The sequence below is a fragment of the Heloderma suspectum genome, chromosome 2 (assembly GCF_057233095.1).
Source record: "Heloderma suspectum isolate Gila_16-S chromosome 2, 16-S_ref, whole genome shotgun sequence".
Classification (NCBI taxonomy): Eukaryota; Metazoa; Chordata; class Lepidosauria; order Squamata; family Helodermatidae; genus Heloderma; species Heloderma suspectum.
Genome location: NC_139459.1, coordinates 293,488,381 through 293,512,072, shown reverse-complemented (window position 1 = coordinate 293,512,072; position 23,692 = coordinate 293,488,381). Strand labels below are relative to the sequence as shown.

The 23,692-nt window shown below is 42.8% G+C and overlaps 1 protein-coding gene across 3 annotated transcripts in view; it reads left to right on the top strand.

Annotated features, from left to right (window-relative positions):
- IQSEC1 (IQ motif and Sec7 domain ArfGEF 1) overlaps positions 1-23,692 on the top strand; it is a 576,206-nt gene that overhangs the window by 373,851 nt on the left and 178,663 nt on the right. Inside the window, exon 1 of one of the 3 annotated variants that reach the window (XM_084839950.1) lies at positions 8,985-9,061. The exons of the other annotated variants lie outside the window; for them this stretch is intronic. Within the exon in view, the coding sequence (XP_084696076.1) occupies positions 8,994-9,061 (68 nt within the window). The 5' untranslated portion in view covers positions 8,985-8,993. Of the gene's footprint in view, positions 1-8,984; positions 9,062-23,692 lie in introns of those variants that run through there. 3 annotated transcript variants of the gene reach the window in all.

The following is a 23,692-nucleotide window of genomic DNA, read 5'->3' as shown; positions in this document are numbered from 1 at the left end:
CAGGAAGACCTGGCCTTGCATTGTCTTTTCACCTCATCCATCCTTTTACCTCAGTCAGTCTGCTCCAGCCTTTCACTCCTACTTCTTCTACAGCTAAGTATTTGATATCCTGAGTTCATTTGTTTGCTGTTCAAGTTGTGTCATTAATACAGTTGAAAATTCATGTAAATCAAAGTGTGGATTGGATATGAGTTTATCTGCCTGTATAGACACACAGCCTAATGAGCACTGAGGCCAGAACAGGGCCAGTCTCTTATTTCTGCTTTGATCTTAGAAAAGGCTGCTCGCATCTTGAAATTAAACATGATACACAGTATTTCCCTAGGACAGGTAAACTTGCACTTCCTCCTCCCCATCTTAGATAAGGAAGGTTTCTGTTGTCCAAAGAACTCTTTTGAAGCCTCAGTTTTGCTTTGATACTCTTGGAAAAACAGGCCAAGTACCTACACAATGTAATTGGATTGTGTTAGAACAGTATCTTTTTTGCATTTGACTTTGTATTTCTCTTAATTACTCATAACAATAGTGGAAAAGATAGTACCAGTTAAGTCACAAGATTACTCTTGCTTAAAATAAATTCTGTGGAAAGTTAGGCATGTGCCTAGAGCACATGTCTTTATGAAAACAGCAATCAGGAAAGATACCTGGCTGCTCTAGTTTCCTTAGTAAAAGTTATTCTTTGTGTTGTCCTTGAAACTGTCAGCCTATCACCTTTACCACATGACAGAGACACTCTGCTTATCAAAGTTCTTTGTATATTAACCACAAATGATTCCAAGAAATGGGAAGGGAGATAGAGATTTGAGAAGAGAATGTGTTCCTATAACTTCTGTTTATACTCAAAAATCAGGGGAAAAAAGATACAGCAGGGTGGGGAACACCTTTGTTGTTGTTGTTCAGCTGTTAAGTCGTGTCTGACTCTTCGTGACCCCATGGACCATAGCACGCCAGGCCTTCCTGTCCTCTGCTCTCTCCCGGAGTGTGCTCAAGAAGTTCATATTCATTGCATCGGTGATGCTATCTAGCCATCTCTTCCTCTGCCGTCCCCTTCTCCTTTTGCCTTCAATCTTTCCCAGCATCAGTGACTTTTCCAGGGAGTTTTCTCTTCGCATTAGGTGGCCAAAATATTTGAGCTTCAGCTTCAGTATCTGTCCTTCCAATGAGCACTCAGGGTTGATTTCCTTTAGGATTGACTGATTTGACCTCCTTGCAGTCCAGGGCACTCGTAAGAGTCTTCTCCAGCACCACAGTTCGAAAGCATCAATTCTTCGGCGCTCAGCCTTCCTTATACTCCAGCTCTCACAGCCATACGTTGCTACTGGGAAAACCATAGCTTTGATTATACGAACCTTTGTCGGTAAGGTGATGTCTCTGCTTCTGACTATGCTGTCTAGGTGTGCCATAGCTTTCCTCCCAAGGAGCAAGCATCTTTTAATTTCATGGCTACAGTCACCATCTGTGGTGATCTTGGAGCCCAAGAAAGTAAAATCTGTCACTGCTTCCATTTCTTCCCCTTCTATACGCCAGGAAGTGATGGGGCCAGATGCCATGATCTTCGTTTTTTTAATGTTGAGTTTCAAACCAGCTTTTGCACTCTCCACTTTCACCCTCAACAAGAGGCTCTCTAGATCCTCTTCGCTTTCTGCCATTAGGGTGGTATCGTCTGCGTATCTGAGGTTGTTGATCATTCTCCCAGCAATCTTAATTCCGACCTGTGATTCATCCAACCCGGCGTTTCTCATGATGTACTCTGCATATAAGTTAAACAAGCAGGGCAACAATATACAGCCTTGTCGTACTCCTTTCCCAATTTTGAACCAATCAGTTGTTCCATGTCCGGTTCTTACTGTTGCTTCTTGACCCTTGTACAGGTTTCTCAGGAGACAGGTAAGGTGGTCTGGTACTCCCATCTCTTTCAGAATTTGCCACAGTTTGTTGTGATCCACACAATCAAAGGCTTGAGTGTAGTCAATGAATCAGAAATAGACATTTTTCTGGAATTCTCTTGCTTTCTCCATGATCCAGCGAATGTTGGCGATTTGATCTCTAGTTCCTCTGCCTCTTCAAAACCCAGCTTGTACTTCCGGTAGTTCTCGGTTCTCATGCTGCTGAAGCCTAGCTTGTAGGATTTTGAGCATAACCTTGCTGGCATGTGAAATCAAATGAGCACAATTGCACAGTAGTTTGAACACTCTTTGGCATTGCCCTTCTTTGGAAGTGGAATGTAAACTGACCTTTTCCAGTCTTGTGGCCACTGTTGAGTGTTCCAAATTTGTTGGCATATTGAGTGCAGCACTTCAACAGCATCATCATTTAGGATATTAAATAGCTCAGCTGGAATACTGTCATGTAATTTTTGAGTTCTCCAGGACTCTTTCTCAGGTTGGATAATTAAGCAAAATAACTTGGTGGGGTGGGGTGGGGGGAAACCTGGGCATGATGGAAAAGACCCAAAATCTGAAGTTTGTAACAGTTTTAAGAATGGAGTGCAGAAGGTGCTCTGCAGACCTAATTAAGTTACACTGTGGTTCTTAGAAAACAGATGTTAGGATGCAGCAAGGGCTATAGAAATAAAGAAACAGAAATGTTTGTTCTCCCCTTTGAAAACAAACAAAAACCTAGCAATTGCGGATGGGTAAAGCAGCGATTACATATGAGACTGAAAATCCAGTTGACACGACTGGGGAAGGCAATGGCAAACCACCCTGCTACAGTCTGCCAAGAAAACACCAGCGCAAGCGGCATCTCTCTAGGAGTCAGCAATGACTCGGTGCTTGCACAGGAGGAACCTTTCCTTTTTTTTCCATTGGGGTAAATGTCCAATGAATACAAAGCACTTTGTAAAGGTGGATGATGGTGTATTACATTGGACCATAAGAGTCCTGTTGGATCACACCCACAGTCTATCCAGTCCAGTATCCTGTTTCCAACAGTGGACAGCCAGATGCTTCACAAGCGGGGCATGAAGCCAACAGCCTTTAGTCATCCACCCATCGTGGCTCAGCCACTGGGAATGGCTCTGAATCTGTAAGTTCCATTTAGCTATTATGGCTAATAGCTGTTGACAGACCTATCTTCCATGAATTTGTCTAATCCCCCTTTAAGCTCTCTAAGCCAGTGGCTATTATCACAGCATGTACATGAATTATACATATGTATGAAAAAGTTTTTTTTTTCCTGGCCTGAAACAACCGCCAGTCAATTTCATTGGATGCCTCTGTGTTCTAGTATTATGAAAGGGCAAGAAAAAAAATGCATTTTGAATATTATTTGCCATTTTGTTATCCAGTCTGAAATAGATCCAGTTTGCTTTGGGTTTCACCATCCTAAATAATTGGGACATCCGAGGGATTAAAGCAATAAGGTGTGTAGCATGTCAGTTATTAACTGGCTGATGTCACTGAACGTCAGGGCTGGAGCATGGGCTACAGTCTGAAGTGACCAGGAACCAGAAGCCATAGGAAAAGCCAATAGTCAGGGCTGAAGGATGAACCAGGAAGCAGGATCAAAGAGCAAGCCAGAAGTCAGGACTGAAGAGAAACCAAGGATACCAGGATATGCCAAAGCTCTGGAAGTCCTTGTTGCTCAAGCCAGACTCAGCTGGAACATGAAGCCTTCTTGTACCTCTTCTTGTCCAGGAGGATCCAACTGCCAGTCTGCGTGGGTGGGAGGAGTCAGTTCAGGGTCTGAAGTTACTTCACTGAGAAGCTGCCACCTGCAATTCAGTGGTTCACCTCATAGGTCAGCTGCACACCAATCCAGCAGCTCCTGAAACCGAATTACAAAAAACTCCCCCACAGAACTTCAGAACTTCAGGAAAGTTCCATCTTATGGGAATTTGGTATCTTATTCTTAAGAGTCTTGTATTAATAGTACATTTCAGTGAACACATTTTTGGACTTGGATATGAGATTTTTGTGCTAAAATGTTAAGTCATACATGGACTTGGTATGGCTTCATCCAAGGCAGATTTTATACACAGATAACACTTCTGCAGTCCTAGACATGACAGGGCAGTCATGTGTATTTATGCATGTGTCTTCCCCATTCATAGAGCTGTTTAAATTATTTATGGTTTATACTGTTTAAATTTATTTTATCTGTACGCCACCCTGAGATCTTAATGATATAGGGCAGGATACAAATGTTTTAAATAAATAAATAAAATAAAATAAAATAAATAGGAGTGGGAGCCCACACAGGGGAGGGGAGTATAATCTCTCCCCTTTCCCCACCTTACTTTGTTGCAGCATTGCTTTAAGCAATTTTCTCCCTGCCCAGCTCACTTCTGATAGTGGAGCTGGACCCAGGGAAAAGTGCCTTAATGCAGCAGAGCTCAGTGGGGTAGCATGGAGGGTATACCTTACCAGGGCCTGGAGATCCAGGGGGACCCAGGCCAGGTCACAACTCCATTACCATGATGGAAAAAAGAGGCTAAATAGTAAATCATACTTAAGGATATTTATGAAAATGTTCTTCCCTTATCAATGCACCTATTGTAATGATGTCGTGAGATTTCCTAGATCCAGTCAGAAGCAAAACAGAATAAGTAACATTCTTAGCAATGCATTGGATTCAAGAATTTTATTCCACCAGTGGGAGCATCCCTGAATGGAGTTCTACTAAGAATGGTCCCTTTAGAAGAAAAGGGAAAGGCAAATGTTGCCAGTTTCCCCGCCCTCTGCAGCCCCTAATGCCACTTTCCTCTCTGTTTCAGAGGGTCCCCCAACCCTCTGGAGCAGATTTTGCGGGACATAGAGGATTGCAGTGGGAGGGGGCAATCCCTCCTCCCCCAGAGAGCCAGTGCAGGGCCAATGCAAGTTCTCCCACTGCCTATACAGGAGAGCATACACATGCTTCCACTGCCCCTGCCATGTCTTCCTCTCCCCGGGTCTACCTCCTACTGTGTCTACCCCCACCCCCATGCTGCATCTCCCAGCTCTCTGCCATGTTTCAGCAAGCTAGCACTCATCAAAAACTGCAGTTATTCTATGGTGCAAGAACAGTTGAGCCTATGTACACCAGTTGCTGGGGAACATGGGTAGGAGGGTGCTGCTGCACTCGTGTCCTGCTTGTGGGTTCCTGTTCAACAGCTGGTTGGCCACTGTGTGAACAGAATGCTGAACTAGATGGATTCTTGGTGTGATCCAGCATGGCTCTTATTATGTTCTTACATTCTAACGGTTAAGACACCTAGCTATTTTGTGTACTGACTACGAACTTGCAAGATGAATTGAGCAGGAGATCTGGTAGACATTGTTTACTTGGACTTCCAAAAGGCTTTTGACAAAGTTCCTCACCAAAGTCTCGTGAGCAAACTTAGCAGTCGTGGAATAAGAGGAGACAGCCTTATATGGATCCGTAACTGAACAGAAAGTAGAGTGTAGGAATAAATGGATATATACAGTGGGGTCCCACTAGGGATGTCAGAGAATTCCGCCGTGGATCTCGGTGAGGCCGAATGCCAGTGCATTCGGCCACCCGAAATCCGTGGCGGAACGAAGCCCCCCGCCCCCCCACCCTGCGAAAGGTGCCCGGAACGGACACCTACCTGCTGCCGTCCGCACTGCATTGCAAATGGTGGCCGCAGATGCGGCCGCCATTCACTTCTTCCATATAGCTGTGATAGGCTACGTAAATACTTACTATTTACTACGTAAATACTTACCGTTTGCGTCCCTGCGGAAGCCGTGATCAGCTACGTAAGTATTTACATAGCCTATCACAGCAAAACTACGGGTATGCAAATGGCGGCGGCTACGGCGGCCGCCATTTGCGTTCCCCTTTTTTTTGCCGTGTGATAGGCTATGTAAATATTTACGTAGGCTATTACGACAAAAGAGAGGGGCGCAAATGGTGTAGTGGCCGCCATTTGTGTTCCCTTTTTTTTTTTTGCCATAATAGGCTACGTAAATATTTACGTAGCCTATCATGGCAAAATACAGGGATGCAAATAGTGGCGGCTACAGCAGCCGCCATTTGCGTCCCTGTGCAGGCTGCCCAGCAGCCGGATGTCTGGCTGCAGGTGGCCCCGGCTGGCGGCTCTGTGGAATCTCCGTAGAGCAGAGCTGGCTGGAGAGAATTTCGGGGGGAGGGACGGAGCACCTCCCCCCCACCGCAAATGTCACCCTTCGAAAAGGTAAGTGGCTTTTGTACATCCCTAGGTCCCACAGGGATCTGTGTTGGGACTAGGGATGTCAGAGAAATCTGCAACAGAATCCAAATGAGTTTGGATTTTCATGAATCTGACCCATTGGATTCTGCAGCGGACCAGCTTTTCCCCTGTCGGATGGATTCTGTGGACTTGTGAACTGACTTTCTAACTTTCCCGAAATTTGTTCAAATTTTATTTTAGAAAAATACGCAAAATTAAAAAAAAACCTGGCTAAAAGCACACATTTCCCCTATAGGCTAATGTTAGGGATGAGCTCAAACCCCTTGAGATTTCTGATGACTCAGATTCTGAATCAGAGTTGGAATAGCTACATCAGACCCTGGGGGAGGAACTTTCCCCAGAGCCCCAAGGCACTGGGAGAGATTCCTCCCAAGGCCTTGACAAACAGATGGCCCAGGCCGAGTCGCTGTCTCCCCCCTCCACAGTGAGAACTCAAGTTTCTGAGGAGGAGGAGGAGGGGCATGAATTGAGAGACACTAGAGAATGTGGCAAGTTGAAGTGGGAGGAATTAGGGTTGGGGCTAAGATGATCTACTAGGATAGCCACTCTTAGAAGCCAATGTAGAAGGGAGCCACCCTAAGGGAGGGGCATCACTGCAAGGCAAGTTTGACAATGAGTGTTCAGAGGCAAAATGTCAGCAACTTCACTACCCCTGGATCATCTCCCCTAAAAGAGATCTCAGATTAATAGTTCAGAGCCTGGAGCAGTCTGAGAGCTTCCTTGAATCTGCTTTGTTTAGCGTAATAAAGCCGTAATAGCTCAAAGCTTTGAGTCTCCATGGTGTTGATTGAGAAGTGGGGAGGACAATCAGTCCTGACAGCTAAAGCATGAAAATGTGCATTTGGGGGGAATTTGTGATTTTCGAACATGCGAAATTGAATTCACAAATTCAAACAAAAAAATACGATTCTGGAGATGGGTAGATGACAGAATGAAAGGCACCTGACAATCTGCGGAACACAGACAGAACAGATTTTACACAATCCGTACACCCCTAGTTGGAACCAATGCTTTTCAACCTGTTCATAAATTATCTGGAATTAGGAGTGAGCAGTGAAGTGGCCAAGTTTGCTGATGACACCAAATTATTTAGGGTGGTTAAAACAAAAAGGGATTGTGAAGAGCTTCAAAAGGATCTTTCCAAACTGGGAGAATGAGCATCCATGACAAATGTGGTTCAATGTAAGAAGTCTAAAGTGATGCATGTCGTGGCAAAAAAGTATAGCCTGATGGGATCTGAGCTAGCAGTGACCAAATAGGAAAGAAGAGATCTTGGGGCTGTGGTGGACAGCTCCATGAAGATGTCAATGCAGTGTGCAGCTGCTGTAAAAAAGGCAACCTCCATGTTAGGCATAATTAGAGAAGGAACTGAGAATAAAACTGCCAATATCATACTGCCCTTATACAAATCTATGATGCAACCACACTTAGAATATTGTGTTCAGTTGTCATGGGATAATCCACAGTGGGCTGTCATATCATGTCCACGGCCCCATTTTGTTGCTATTGTTAAACTGGGAGTCAGAAACTTTGAGGATTTGCTGATCTACAGCAAATCATCCAGAGATCTATCAGTAGATCCTGATCTAATTTCGGCTCACCCCTGATTATGATATTGTTATGAATATGAATTGGAATAACAGTTCTCTTCACATGATCAGGGTTAATATTAAAAAAAAAACAACTAGTTCTGACCTTCCTCTATCTATAGGACTTTGTTTAACAGAAAACAAAACAAGGTTTAAAGCATAAAAGCATCCTTGTTCTGAATTTGGCTCTTTGTTTCTCAGCACTGCAATATTACGAATCCTTATCTTAGTCTCTTTCATCCATAAGAATCTGACTAGGTTTTCTGCCTCACTTTCCATGTAAGTTGTCCCATGAACTCAACATGAGGCAAGAAAAGAAGGATTTATGTTCTAATAACATTCCTGACACTGTCTGGTGATAGCCTGGGCAAAATGGTCCATAGAGACTGAATGATTCCATAAACAAAGCAGAAATAGTTACTGTTACATTTATTGTGGATGCATAGTGAGGAAAAAGTAATACTTAACATGCATGCAGTCATTACTGAAAATATGCAAGTGCCATGTCATAAGTAACTTTTACTGTGTGTAGAGGTAGCCACATAAAATCAACCAAGTACCATAGAAAGTATGCGTAAAGGACAGTTTCTTCTTCTTTCATTGAAGCATTTCCATTTTGGCTATATAAGTGTAACTGTGTCCTAGATGACTGATACAATATTATGTATAACTGGAAGCTTAGATAGGCATTCCTACACCATGTGTTCATGTCCAGCATTGGAAAATGACTCATTACTTCTTTTGGCATTCAAAAGTTTATTACACTAGACAACTTTTGAAAAATCCAACTGTTTGGGCGTTTATACAGTCTCCATGGTATGATTTAAATGTGTTTTTGTAAGCATTTGCAGTTCTAATAAACCATATCCTGAAGCCCTGTATATAGATCTTTTTAAAACCAGGGAAGGCTACCTACCCTAAATTTTCTTAACTTGATAATCTGAAACAGTGATATGTTACAGTCCAAATAGCGCTGAATAATCGTTCCTAGTGAATAATGTAAATTGTGAATAAAGCAGTAATTTGAGACCTCAGATGGGAAAGCTGGCTTCCCTCAGCGATTTGCACAGTTTAAGCCAGTGGAGGTTGGAGGAATCGTTTTGAGATCATGAATCAGAGCCTGGCTGTCTCCTGAAACTTGGCTAACTTTTGCTCTGTGTTTGCTAAATGTACTACTTGACTGGGTTCTTTGGAATAAGTGTGATTTTTACAACACTGCTGAGGTGGTCATGAAGGGAGATGGAAGTGCAATGTGGAATCTGATGTGGAAATACTGCATTTCAGTCAGGACAATCAGGTATGATTTGAAACTTGTATGCCTGCCCTGTACGGGCTCAGGCTGTTAGCAGTTTGTTTGTGACTATGTTCCATTCTGATGTCTCCTCACGACTATATTGCAAATGTTGGCATATAAAGAATCTTATCTTTTTCCCCAGTTGGGATTGATCTCAAATGCATTTTCATTCTAAAAAGTGTTGCTACTTTTAATATTAAAGACTATTATAGATCCTTAATAGTATTTCATCATTTATTTTGCTTCCCTGAATCACAGGCGTGGCAAGAAAACTTTGTAGGACAGGACAACAAGTAAAAGAGCAAAAGGAGTTGTTGAATACAAATGTGCCTTTCTGTGTCAGTCGTACCTGTATGTTCTATATGTTAAAATGGCCATCTGTTTCAGAACAATGACAGACTGTGGCTGTTGTGCAACAAGCTGGTCAGTTCTCTTTTTGTATTTGGTATGCTGAATGTTTTTCCAAGCTCTGATACCATAGCCATAGGTTCCAGGGAAGCTTATTTGGGGAAGGGCAGCATTGAGCAAGTTAATTGTGTGTATTTGCAGTGACTTAGAGAGTTACTTCCTTATTTCTTTCCTGCTATGACTTCTTTATGTAGCAGGGCTGTATGTTTTGAATAGGGTGTTTTGTGTGCAAACCTCCCTCAAGAAACTGCATAATCTAAATAATTACTGTATTTCACACTATGTAATTATTCACTGTGCCAAAGAAACAATCTAGTCTGGATTTCTGCATGAACTTTCACAGCCAGTTAAAAATAAAAGGGCTTAGCATTTGCCTTAGAGACTTTTCTTTCTTAAATCTCAGACTAAAATGAAACAGAGGATCCCAAGGGGTCCATATGACAAAGAGGTACTAATTATAGAAAGTGGGATTGATCACTTGAGCTTTAACACAATATATAAAGCATGGTTTGGGGTCAGGATGAGGGGCACTAGTGAAGTGACTTCCTGATGCTAACTTAATTTATATGGAAGTAATTTCCATCATCTTATGAAAAGTTTTAACCCTGACCTTTAGGATATTAGAAAGTAACCTTCATAGAATATGCACAAAGAGTAGACACATCAAGGATATGCAAAGATGAGTATGTCACATGCCAACCCTCCCCCCCCAACCCTGAGTGTTCGGAGCATGCCAAATGGCTGCTTAGTGTTTGTTTATAAAACTGACAAATAGCTACTTATATTCTTTACTAAAGAAAATGTTATTTTGAGCATGTGGATTGAACTTTAAGCTTAATGTTTTTAAATATATCTATATGTTAACTATATAGATATAGATAACTTTAAGCTTAATTTTTTAAATATATGTTAACTCCCCTTCATGGATCACTGCCTTGTTGTGGGTGGCGAAGGGGCTTGCGTAACTCAGTGAAGCCATAAGCTATGCCATGCAGGGCCACCCAAGACGGACAGGTCATGGCGGAGAATTCCACTGGAGAAGAAAATGGCAACTAGGGATGGTGGAGAATTCCGCCACGGATCACAGTGAGGCCGAATGCCGGTGCATTTGGCCCCCCAAAATCCATGGCGGAACGAAACCCCCCCCTGCACCCTGCGAAATGGGCCCGGAACAGAGCCCCCAACCCACTAAGCGCACGTGAAATGGAGCACTTACCTGCTACCGTCCGCGCCGACTAGCGAATGGCGGCTCCCTCCGCGGCCGCCATTTGCTTCCTCTTCATAGACATGATAGGCTACGTAAATACTTACGTCGCCTATCACAGCAAGGTAAAAAAAAACACATACGCAAATGGCAGCGGCTACGGCGGCCACCATTTGCGTTCCTTTTTTTTCACTATTTTAGCCTACGTAAATATTTACGTAAGCTATTACAGCAAAAAAAAGGGGAACGCAAATAGCGTCCACTACGCTATTTGTGTTCCCCTTTTTTTCCCACCGTAATAGCTTACGTAAATATTTACGTAGGCTAAAATGGCGAAAAAAAGGAATGCAAATGGTGGCCGCCATAACCGCCACCATTTGCATACACTTTTTTTTTTTTTACTTTGCCGTGATAGGCTACGTGAATTGTCACGTAGCCTATCAGGGGGTGTTTGTTTTTTTAAACTTTCGCGTTCGCGGCCGGGCGAGGCGGGAAGCCTCCTCCCCGGCCTGAATTTCGGCCGGGGCGAGGCGGGAAGCCTCCCCCCCGGCCTGAACTTCATGCGGGGACCAGCGAAGCGCCTCCCCCCCACCGCGAACGTCCTTCGACGACAGGTAAGGGACTTTCGTCCACCCCTACATCTTGGGAATCAGTGAACGAAAATGGACAAGCATGGGCAAATTTAATTCAGGTGACCATCATATCTACTACTGTGGGCAAGAATTGCTTAGAAGAAATGGAGTAGCACTCATAGTCAACAAAAGGGTGGGAAAAGCAGTACTGGGGTACAATCTCAAAAACGATAGAATGATCTCAGTACGAGTCCAAGGCAAACCATTCAACATCACAGTAATTCAAGTCTATGCCCCAACCACTGATGCCGAAGAAGCTGAGGTTGATTGGTTCTATGAAGACCTACAACACCTTCTAGAACTAACACCAAAAAAAGATGTCCTTTTCATCATAGGGGATTGGAATGCTAAAGTAGGAAGTCAAGAAATCACCGGGATAGCAGTCAAGCATGGCCTTGGTGTACAAAATGAAGCAGGACAAAGGCTAATAGAGTTTTGCCAAGAGAACACGCTGATCATAGCAAACACTCTTTTCCAACAGCACAAGAGGTGACTCTACACATGGACATCACCAGATGGTCAATATGGAAATCAGATTGATTATGTCCTTTGCAGCCAAAGATGGAGAAGCTCTATACAGTCTGTAAAAACAAGGCCTGGAGCTGACTGTGGCTCAGATCATGAGCTGCTTCTTGCAAAATTTTGGCTGAAATTGAAGAACGTAGGGAAAACCACTAAACCATTCAGGTATGACCTCAATCATATCCCATAGTTCCTCAGGCACCTATCATGGCTATCAGGGACATTAAGATCTTTCCTGTATAGTTCTTCTGTGTATTCTTTCCACCTCTTCTTAATCCCATCTGCTTCTGTTAGGTCCCTGCCTTCTTTGTCCTTTATCATGCCCGTCTTTGCATAAAACGTTCCCTTGAGATCTCCAATTTTCTTGAAGAGATCTCTAGTCTTTCCCATTCTGTTGTTTTCCTCGATTTCTTTGCATTGTTCATTTAAGAAGGCCTTCTTGTCTCTCTTTGCTATTCTCTGGAACTCTGCATTCAGTTGGATATATCTTCCCCTTTCTCCCTTGCTTTTCGCTTCCCTTCTTTCCTCAGCTACTTGTAAAGCCTCATCAGACAGCCACTTGGCTTTCTTGCATTTCTTTTTCTTTGGGATGGATTGAGTTGCTGCCTCCTGAACAATGTTACGGACCTCCGTCCATAGTTCCTCAGGCACTCTGTCTATCAGGTCTAATCCCTTAAATCTATTCCTCACCTCCACTGTATATTCATCAGGGATATGATTGAGGTCATACCTGAATGGTTTAGTGGTTTTCCCTACGTTCTTCAATTTCAGCCGAAATTTTGCAAGAAGCAGCTCATGATCTGAGCCACAGTCAGCTCCAGATCTTGTTTTTACGGACTGTATAGAGCTTCTCCATCTTTGGCTGCAAAGGACATAATCCATCTGATTTCCATATTGACCATCTGGTGATGTCCATGTGTAGAGTCGCCTCTTGTGCTGTTGGAAAAGAGTGTTTGCTATGATCAGCGTGTTCTCTTGGCAAAACTCTATTAGCCTTTGTCCTGCTTCATTTTGTACACCAAGGCCATGCTTGCCTGTTATCCCGGTGATTTCTTGACTTCCTACTTTAGCATTCCAATCCCCTATGATGAAGAGGACATCTTTTTTTGGTGTTAGTTCTAGAAGTTGTTGTAGGTCTTCATAGAACCGATCAACCTCAGCTTCTTCGGCCTCAGTGGTTGGGGCATAGACTTGAATTACTGTGATGTTGAATGGTTTGCCTTGGTTTCGTACTGAGATCATTCTATCGTTTTTAAGATTGTACCCCAGTACTGCTTTTCCCACCCTTTTGTTGACTATGAGTGCTACTCCATTTCTTCTAAGGGATTCTTGCCCACAGTAGTAGATATGATGGTCACCTGAATTAAATTCGCCCATGCCTGTCCATTTTAGTTCGCTGATTCCCAAGATGTCGATGTTCAGTCTTGCCATCTCATGTTTGACCACCTCCAGCTTACCTTGATTCATTGATCTTACATTCCAGGCTCCTAGACAATATTGTTCTTTACAGCATCGGATTTTCTTTTCACCACCAGACACATCCACAGCTGAGTGTCCTTTCGGCTTTGGCCCAGCCGCTTCACTCTTTCTGGCGCTACTTGGAAATACCCTCTGCTCTTCCCAGTAGTATATTGGACACCTTCCAACCTGAGGGGCTCATCTTCTGGCGTCATATCTTTTAGCCTTGTGATACATTCCATGGGGTTTTCTTGGCAAGAATCCTGGAGTGGGTTGCCATTTCCTTCTCCAGAGGACCACATTTTGTCAGAACTCTCCGCCATGACCTGTCCATCTTGGGTGGCCCTGCACGGCATAGCTTATGGCTTCACTGAGTTACGCAAGCCCCTTCGCCACAACAAGGCAGTGATCCATGAAGGGGTAACCTTCAGGCACTGGGCCAGTGCCTGGAGTCTATAATGGGTTGGATGAGGGCCAATAAACTGAAGCTAAATCCTGACAAGACGGAAGCTCTGTGGATTGGTGGTTCCCGAGTCCAGGAATTGGATAAATGTCCTGTCCTGGGTGGGGTTGCACTCCCCCTGAAGGAGCAGGTGCATAGCTTGGGAGTACTCCTAGATCCATCCCTGTCACTGGAGCCCCAGGTGGACTCAATCGCCTGGATTTCTTGGGGTTTTAAAGGAATTGCACTGGCTGCCAATACGCTTCCAGTCAGAATTCAAGGTTTTGGTGATGACATTTGAAGCCCTAAGTGGCTTGGGACCTCGATATTTGAGGGAGCACCTCTCCCTATATATGCCTGCCTGAGAACTGAGATCTGTTGGTGGGGCCCTCTTCTGCATCCCACCAGTATCAGACTTACATTATGGTGGGATGTGGGAGAGAGCCTGCTCTGCTGTGGCAACTCGATTGTGGAATGCCCTCCCCTTGGAGGCCCAATTGCCACAGACATTGGTCTCATTTTGGCACCAAGTAAAAATGTGGCTTTTTACCAAAGCCTTTGAGGGCTGAATGCATTTCCTAGCACATTGTTTTAACTGTTTTATTGTTTTAGATTTTAACTGGTTTTAGCTTGTTTAATAGTTTAATATGTTTTTAGGTGTTTAAATTATTTATTGTTTTATACTATTTACATTTATTTTATCTGTATGCCGCCCTGAGATCTTAATGATATAGGGCGGGATAGAAATGTTTTACATACATACATACATACATATCCTTTTTTGCTCTGTCCGGAAGGACCCCCCAGACTTCATACCTCTTTTATCAAATAGGAGATTCTGTAAATTACAGGTATTTCTACTTCTTCTGCTGACCATAAAAAATTAAGAATTCATGTCACCTCCAGTGTGCAGGGGATGTTCATAGCCATTGTGGGTGAAGATTCTCCTTTTGTCAACTCCAGTGTAATGTTCTAATGGGGCTGGATGGTTTTAGCCACTCTAGGCAAAATATTATAAAAGTGTACAATCCTTTGCCCAGCCTTGGTATCCCAGAGTTCCGTACATTCTGCCTTGCCTTGTTTATTCTGATATGGCCTACTTCACTCCGTTGATTCCTCCAAGTATGCTGGAGTTCCCTTTATGCCTGTCAGGGACCACCAAGTCCTGATAGGATTAATCTGTATGGCTACCCACTGAACTTCCCACCTGCCCTTTCCACTTGCCTGTATTGCCTCTGATTGCTATCTGACCTTCCATCTTTCCTTCACTTCCCCTCTTTCCAGTGATCAGGAGAATATGTGGTAGAACTGTACTGGGAAAGCCCCTTTCAGCTACTATTGCAACGAAGTAGCTTCCTTTACAAGGGAGTTTCCAAGGAAACTGCCTACACTAAAATAGCTAGTGGTCATGTCTGTGCAGCCTCTCGGTATATTTCCCTGGTGCTGAGATGTTGCATCTGTCTAACTGCTCTGTATGCCTCAATGCAAGTCTATCTCACTCTGCTCCAGGCTCAGTGCAGGATGTTCCTTTAGGATGCATCCAAGGGCTTTTTAAAAACTAACCCAGTGGGCCTGCTTGTCTTCGACTGGCAATCCCCATGCTGCATTGGAAATTGCCTTTGAAATGCCCCAAAGTTTCAAAAATGATTCTCCATGTACTGGTGGGGGCTTTAAAATGTCAGAAGAACCAGTGGACCTGCAAATGCAGTTAAAAGAATGGGTATTTTATCCAAAAGTGGATGAACTTCAGCCATGGTGCTGTAATTGTTCTGGTTACCAGCATGCACAAAAATAATGAACCCTCTGTACAAATGAGGACCAAGACTATATAAATGTATGCAAATATTAAAATATACGTTGTTAAAAATGGGTGTTGCTATAATGAAAGAGAGTTTTGCCATTCACTTCAGTAGGTGGATTGCACGGGTTATCTGTTGTGTACCCTTGCTGTGCTTGGCATTCCAGAGCTGCACAGCCATTCAAGCACAAAAACAGAAAAATATAGTTATACCAGGGCAGAGATAAAATCAATTAGGTATTGAATTACCAATATATTTAATAGTGTGACCTGAAGTAGTTTATTCCCAAGACTTGGTTTCGTGGTTAGAAAAGTAGACGGGAACTGACTTAGTCAGCAAATCCACAACCCACAGGGAATAAATTGCAGGGTTTACAAGAGAGTAATACATAGCTTTACGCTTGCGTCCCAAAGTTCCATTTGCAGCAAATGGAAGAAAAGAGTCAATGGTTTGCTTTCAATGCTCCACACATCTGGAAAAAGTAAAACATTTGTTTCTTCAATATGTGAGTTGTCATGGTGCTTTTCCCCCTCCTCTACAAACTTTTTCCATCTTGTTTCAGTGATCCTCCTTTATATTAGTTATGCTGCATTTTTGGCAAAATGTTTTTTGCTGTAGACAAACAGCAAGCTAGCATGTTCCCTAGAATGCAAGTTGAATCAGTTGAATGGAAGGAGCCAAACCTTCGTGATGATCTTCATTTAAAAAAAAGGAGGGAGAGAGCGAGGGGTTGGAGAAACTGGCCAGTTTTGCTCTGTGGAGTTTGGGAGAAATCATCACCCCATAATGATTTCTACAATTCATGCTGGCATGTGCAAAGAGGCCGGACTGGCAGACCTTTGTGTATGTTCTGTGGCCCTTGCAGCCAGAGCATGGGTCAATAAAAACACTGGCCGCATTTGCACAAGACGCTAAGCCACTCTGCAGACAAGCTATGCACTGTGGGTTGTTCGTGAACAACCCACGGTGCACCTGACAAATGAGTGGGTTCGCCGTGGCTTGTTCTCCCCCTCCTTCCACCTTAGTCCTCCAGCTGGTATCCCAGTGTCCTTCATGGCAGGCAGAACCTATCTTGTCTCCCTTTCCCCACTCTAATCGCTACCCCTTTTTGTTTGCCATTTTGGTTTTTTCAGAGCCTCAAAAATGCACAATTGGGGATCATATTTTTTCGTATTTTTTCAGCCCCAGAAAATTAAGCAATTGTGTTCATAATTTTTTTAAACTGTTAATATTTTTCTTGGTCTTTCGCAAGAGGGAAGTGCGCTCTTATGGCTGTCTGATATGTGTAGTCTTGCCTGGTCTATTTGCTTGTATGTTTCAGCTGTGGAAGCTGCAAAGTGGAGTAGGTAACTTATATAGAAATCATAGAATCATAGAATAGTAGGGTTGGGCGGGGCCTACAAGGCCATCGAGTCCAACCCCCTGCTCAGTGCAGGGATCCAAGTCAGAGCATCCCTGACAGGTGGCTGTCCAGCCTCCTCTTCAGTGCCTCCAGTGTGGGAGAGCCCACCACCTCCCTAGGTCATTGGTTCCATTGTCATATTGCTTTAACAATCAGGAAGTTTTTCCTGATGTTCAGCCGGAATCTGGCTTCCTGTGACTTGAGCCTGTTACTCCGTGTCCTGCACTCTGGCATGACCGAGAAGAGATCCTGGCCTTCCTCTCTGTGACAGCCTTTCAAGTACTTGAAGAGCGCTATCATAGCTCCCCTCAGTCTATTGACAAGGCAGGACTGTATATAGACTACTGTGCACACAGTTGCCAGGGACAAATTGCCAAGTTGTCAATTAAACACATCAAAAAAAGTGGGGAAGTAAGTGCACTAAAGGAGCACTTACTGATGCAGTTACTGCGGTTCCCTGACAGTTCTAGAAAGAACCCTGAGAAGGCAGGTAAATGGGATGGAATGAATGGGGTCCCACAGGAGGTGGGAGTAAGTCCTGCTGGTGCTGGCACCCATGTGCCCCATCCTGTTCTGCCCTGTAAACTGTTGCGAATATTTGTGCAAAATTTTGGAGTAGGAAATATATGCAGATTTAATGGCTGGAAATGGAGGAGAAATTTGGCACCTGCAGTAATGGAACAGTTAATGCAGGAGCACAAATTTCCCCTCCACTCACTTCCCATCCCTTAAATTTATGCAAAAATCACCTCCATTTACTTCCCAGCCATTATATTTGTGCACATTTCTACATTTTTTCTAGAACTGTCAGGGAACTGTCTGCAGTAACTGCAGCAGTAAGTGCTCTGAAAAGGACCCACAAAAATGGTGCAGGGGAGCCAGTATCTCCCATTTCTGGAGTCGCTTGGGACGTGGGGAAGTGTTGAAAAGGTGAGGTTGTTCAGAAGTGTCGGTTCAATGCTTAAAAGCAAGAGAATCCCATTGGCAAGGGGGAGATATTGTACCTCCTTGGTACACCTGCTTCCCTCCACCTTTTCACTTCAGTGCATTTCAATTGACAACTCAGCAATTGTTCCCTGGCAACTGTGCACAAAGTAGCCCTATATGCAGTCAGTTTCCATGTGTGTTACCTGCTCCCTTTCACTGATCCCTTTGGCAGCTGAAGCATACAAGGAAATTGACCAGGCAAGACTACACATCAGACAGCCATAGGAAGGCACTTGTGAAAGACCAACAATTTTTAAAAAAATTATGAACACATTTGTGCAATTTTCTGGGGCCAGTTTTTTTAAAAAAGGTGGCAAACCATTGATGGTCACTCCAAAGTGCTGCTTGGGCATTAGTGGTGTCACTGGGGGTGGCAAGGGCGAGACTGCGAAGAGCAGCAGGGGTATTTGCTGCTCTTGCTGAGCAGCTCACTAGCTGATTGCCGCAACCCACAATGAAATTGCTCTCCCGGGTTCAGATGACACGGCAACCCATCATGGATTGAACAACCCCTAGAATAAGCCATGGGTTGTCAGGATACACTGCTGCCAAAATATAAGCCACCTTGTGGGAAGTGGACTGGGTTCAGATGACACAACAACCCATCATGGCTAGTTACCCCTGATGTGTTGTGTCATGCAATCCTGGTCACTGGCTGCATTTGTATGATAGCAGGGGTAAAAGAAGCTTCTTACCCACCCCACAACCCCTACTGCGCATTGTGGGATGTAGGGTGGGGATGAACCCACCCCCACCATGCTGAGCACCAGGTTCACATGACACAGCAACCCCCGCTGCATCTTGGGTGATTATGCAAATGGTGGCCATGTGTGCAACAGGAGAAGCCACGATGGCTTCCTTTACCTCCACAATTGTCCGAACCCAGTCATGGTGTCCTTGCTCATCAAACAGCTTTCACACTGAGATGCTGAGTCCAAAAGCATGCCGAGGATATCCCTGGGATATCTGTGGTTTTACAGTCATACACAAAAGCAGAGAAACATACACTCTACTAGTATGGGAATAAAATAAATAGTGGTGGTGTTGGGGGGCAGGTGTTTTACTGACCCCTTTGGAGAGCTTTTCTACAGGATATAGCAACTTTTCCCAACCTGATGCCCTCCAGACATTTTGGACTACAGCTCCCAGCATTGCTCACAATTGGCCAGGGCTGGTAGAAATTGAAGTCCAAAACATCTGGAGGGCACCAGGTTGGGAAAGGCTGAGATTCAGAACCTAGCATGCCACAGGGACATCTTTGGGCTAAGCTTGGCGTTTGCATCACAATGCAAAGTTCTGCTTTACAGCAAGTAAAATACCATCCTTTGCTGTGTTGGGGAGCCATCAGATCAAGTATGGCTCAGGGACATCTGGTATGGATCTAGGCTGTACTAGACCCCTGCTTGCATGAAGATCTCCAAGGCATTGAAGGGAAGGCAAAACAACCCCTATGGCATTTGCCTATTTCCACAGTGGACTCTCAGAATACAACATTGCTACAGGGTCATACCACCTAAAAAATGCTACTTGCCACATGATGCTTTCATATGGGGAGTACAATAGTATAGTAGCAAAATTAATAATTGACTAGACAACCTAGTAGATTTACTCCATGTATGAATTCTGTATTTTTACCACCCTTTCTGATCACAGCTTGAAAACTGAGGTACTGTTTGGATTCTGCATGGACCAAATTGCTTTCTGTGCCATGTAACCCAGTGAAAGAGAATTGTGTAGCAGTGCCCATGGCTCTTGGGCAAGATGTTGTTGCTTTTATCATCTTAGCTTCACATGCAGTTGTAACAGAAAGTGATGCATTTGTTTCAACGTAAATGGACAGTGTCTACAAAAGTGTATGCTATGCTGTAATAAATCTGTTAGCCTTTCAGGTGCCACACGATTCTTTTTAACTCAGTGATGTCCATCAAATTCCACTGAGCATCCCTCCCCAAAGTGGCTGACAGCCTCTGTTCAGCGTAAAGATTTCCAGGCAAAGAGAGCCTACTTTAGAGGCAGATAGAAGCATCATCTTTCAATGGATTCAAGCAACTGATGCCTTTAATTAAATCATCATCCCCAGACCAGTGTTAAGATACCTTGAAAATAAGTGTCTGTTATCAATTATGCTTCCTAATAACTTAGAGGACAGTTTAACCAAACTAAAGTATTTTATGTCCCATTTACAGGTACAGCCCTCCCATTAGGTGGGGTATATCCCCCACATCAGCTGGCAGAACGGGAAGGGCAGCAAATCGTCATCGTCTCCCCATTCCCACTAAGAAGGCCTGCCATCATTTTGCCAGTCCTTCCCTCCCTCGGGGTTCCCCAAAGCAACCTTCTGCTCAATCTCTTGCTCACATCTTGAGCTACTATTGCACATTGATTTTAACAGTTTAGCATGTTTTAACATTCCTATTGCAATAAATAAGAACATAAGAAAAGCTGTGCTTGATTAGACCAAAGGCCTATCTAGTCCAGCATTCTGGTCGCACAGCAGCCAACCAGCTGCCTGTAGGAAGTCCACAAGTAGGACATGGATGCAATAGTACCCTGTTGCTCATGTTCCCATCAACTGGTATACAGAGACATCAATTTAATTATGGCAGGATCATGCCTAAACCGGATTCAAAGGAATAACAAACCTCAGTGAAGATGGCCTTATTCTCATAAAGGTATGCATACATGTTTATGTTTAACTAAACTGGATTCATGCCTTTTGTGTGTTTTTCTCAGCTTAACAATTTAGTGTACATCACTAGCCTTTGGTTTCAAACTATGCTGACGATCTGCACTTTCATGGAACAGAGAACTGGCAGTATGCAGTGAAACACAAGACATTAGAAACCCAATCTAGTCTGCATAGAGAAGTTAACAGAAACAGTTCTATTATTTATTTAGACAACGCCTTCGCAAAGGGTTTCTTCATGCAGAAGCACGAGTATCATTGGACTGGTAAAACTGTTTACCTGAGACAGTTTGCATACATTTAATTAGCTCTGGCTGAGTCAAGTACAGGAGAATTTATGAAGATGAAATTGAACTGCTGTAAATGCAGATATTTAGACATCCTGATCAAACAGCATTCTTGAGGAAACTGTTTTTTAAGTAGCTGGTGAGTATGGAAGTGTCTTACTTACGTTATTTTTATATAGGAAGATAACAAATGTCATATCTAAGAGATGGCATACAATATGCTTTTCAGAAATTAGCACAGTAGCATGTTTTTAATAGACAATTGTAACCCAGTGTAACATAATATATTGGAATAAAATGGTCTGTCAAGGCAACTTATATTTTTTTAGTTTAACAGTATTGCAAACCTATTTTTACATGTTTTATACTACTAAAAGTCTTAAATTTCAGTTCTACTCCTGGAAGAAAGAAAAAGTCTCAATTTGTGGTAAAAAAAAATTGTACTATTGCATAATAATGTTTTTAGCATCTCAGAATTGTGTGCCTTTAAAAGTCTGTGTAGATTTGGTTTACTATTATTTGGTTTGGTATTCTTTCTATGAATGTTTCCATTATGCTCTTTGAGAATTTGTGTGCCATGAATGTCTGAATTAAATATAGTTTTTTGTTATTTACAGTTTTATCTGACTCTAACAATTCCTTCACCTTCATGGTGCTGTACTTCAAACAGTTTATCTTGTGCTGTTACATTGTTGCAATGAGTAGTATTTTTTCATACCATCAGCAGCATCTTCATGACCTTAACAAGGCCCTCTTTTTCATTTAAATTAATAATATTTTTTCTAAATATGCAGAAGAGACTGTTCTGGCATGTTTGTTCCACTTCTTTGTGGAGCTTAGGCTGTAATCTAAGGAGGAAGCGCCACTGAGTTCAAATGTACTTACTTCTGAGTAAACACACTTAGAATGTTGCAACAATGCTGTCTAATACGGGCGAACAAGCCCACCTCATTTTGCATTTGGAACATGCTGACCAATCTTAAAATTTGCTATAGCCTAAGTAAATCCCTTAAAGTTAATATTCATTCCAAAAATGAAATTGTTGAAAAATATTTAAAATATTGATAGTATTTTGAGTTAAAAAGTTAAGAGTGACATAAAAGCATCACAGGAGTTAAAATGCCTGGGAGAATAAAAATGAAATGAGTACCTGTGAGCCTTCTTGGAAAGAGAATTCCAGAGGTCAGGGACCGTAAATAAGAAGGTCCTCCCTTGCCCACCCACCATGCCTCAGATGGCGAGGGATCCGGGGCAGATCAATGATGTAAGTGCATGAGCATATTGTTTTGGAAGCAGGCATTCTTTCAGACACCCAGGAAACACTTTGCATTATCCTTGAAAATCAGTGGAAGATGTCACAGAACGAGCAAGATAGGGTTCCCATCACCCGAATGAGCATTAGCTCAGGTGACAGTACTGTGGCATTCTAACACTGCTTATGTAGAGGATAGTGATCTTTTTATAATACGGTGCTGCTGAATGGAGGTCTGTATGGGTAAGGACTCCTTTTACATGTTGAGGGTCAATTTTAATACTCGCGTACATGGGGTAGAGTGCAGAGACTTTAACCTCATGTAAAAGTCATGCATTATTCCTGTTTTATTTATAATAAATAAATGTTAAAATGCAGATCACGTTTCAGTTCTAAAACTGCTTTGGAAATATCTAAACACTCCCATTTGCTAACATTGATTGGTACAGGGCTATTAATATATCAGCAAAGCAGTATACTGTGCCACTCTTTCCCTCTAAACTTTAAATCACATTCACCAAAGCAGTTCTTGGCCCATATTGACAGTTTCTCTGACTATATTAATAAAAATACATTTAAAGGTAAACTTGTAAGCTTTCTTTAAGTAAATGACTCACCTTGCCAGTTTAAGCACAAATAGTGTTAGTATTTTCTCAATTCCAGTTGTGCTGACAATTTTCCAAACCATAATAAATTACCCAAAGTTTTCCTCTTGGTATTATTAGGAAGTACAAATATTTGCTCAAGCCGTTACTTTTCTGTTGAGCGAGTTCCATATCAGGGGAATTTGCTGGTGATGTGCATTCCAAACCAATGCATCTCAATTGCTTGGAAAGACTTGGTATAATCAAGTCCTAGATGCAGTTCATTTATATAATACTCTAGATTGCATGTTTAGCTCTTGAAAGTAAAAAAAGAAAGAAAAAGAATAAAACACATGGCAAGGTCTCTAGTCAGAGCTTGCTTTTTTCTTGTTCTTTTTTAGTATGTGTTTCCTGTGCCTTTGAAGCATAGATTGTGCTAATTAAACAATTAGGACAACAAACACTGTCCAGCCACGGGTCAGGTAGAAAGTTCAAATCCCAGATGGTCCATATCTACACATGACCCATCTAGCAGATGAGTCCCCATCATGATGTGTTCTTTTCCAGTGTTAAGCCAATTTGTTATAGTCTTAATCAAATATTTATGAGTCTTAGAGCTTTCACTTGGAAAAATTCAGCTTGCGCTTCACTGACATACATGAGAGGTCTGTGTGAAACTGAGTGATGTTTTGTAGGCAGAAATAGATTGGAGGGGAAAGTATGAGTGTGCTTGATTAATAAAGCAATGTTCATAGCATAAATATAAGTCAAAATATACAGCCATAACACTGTGGAAAGCTAGCTGAACTAGAACTAAGCCAAACTTGACACGATGCTGAAGCCACATGTAAATTATTCATATGTCTGCACTATTCACATTTGAAGTGGGGAAAAGGGTATTTTTTTTACATGGAATCAAGAGCATGGCTTAGGGGAGCAAAACTATCTCTGCTTTACCTCCCTGCTGTACT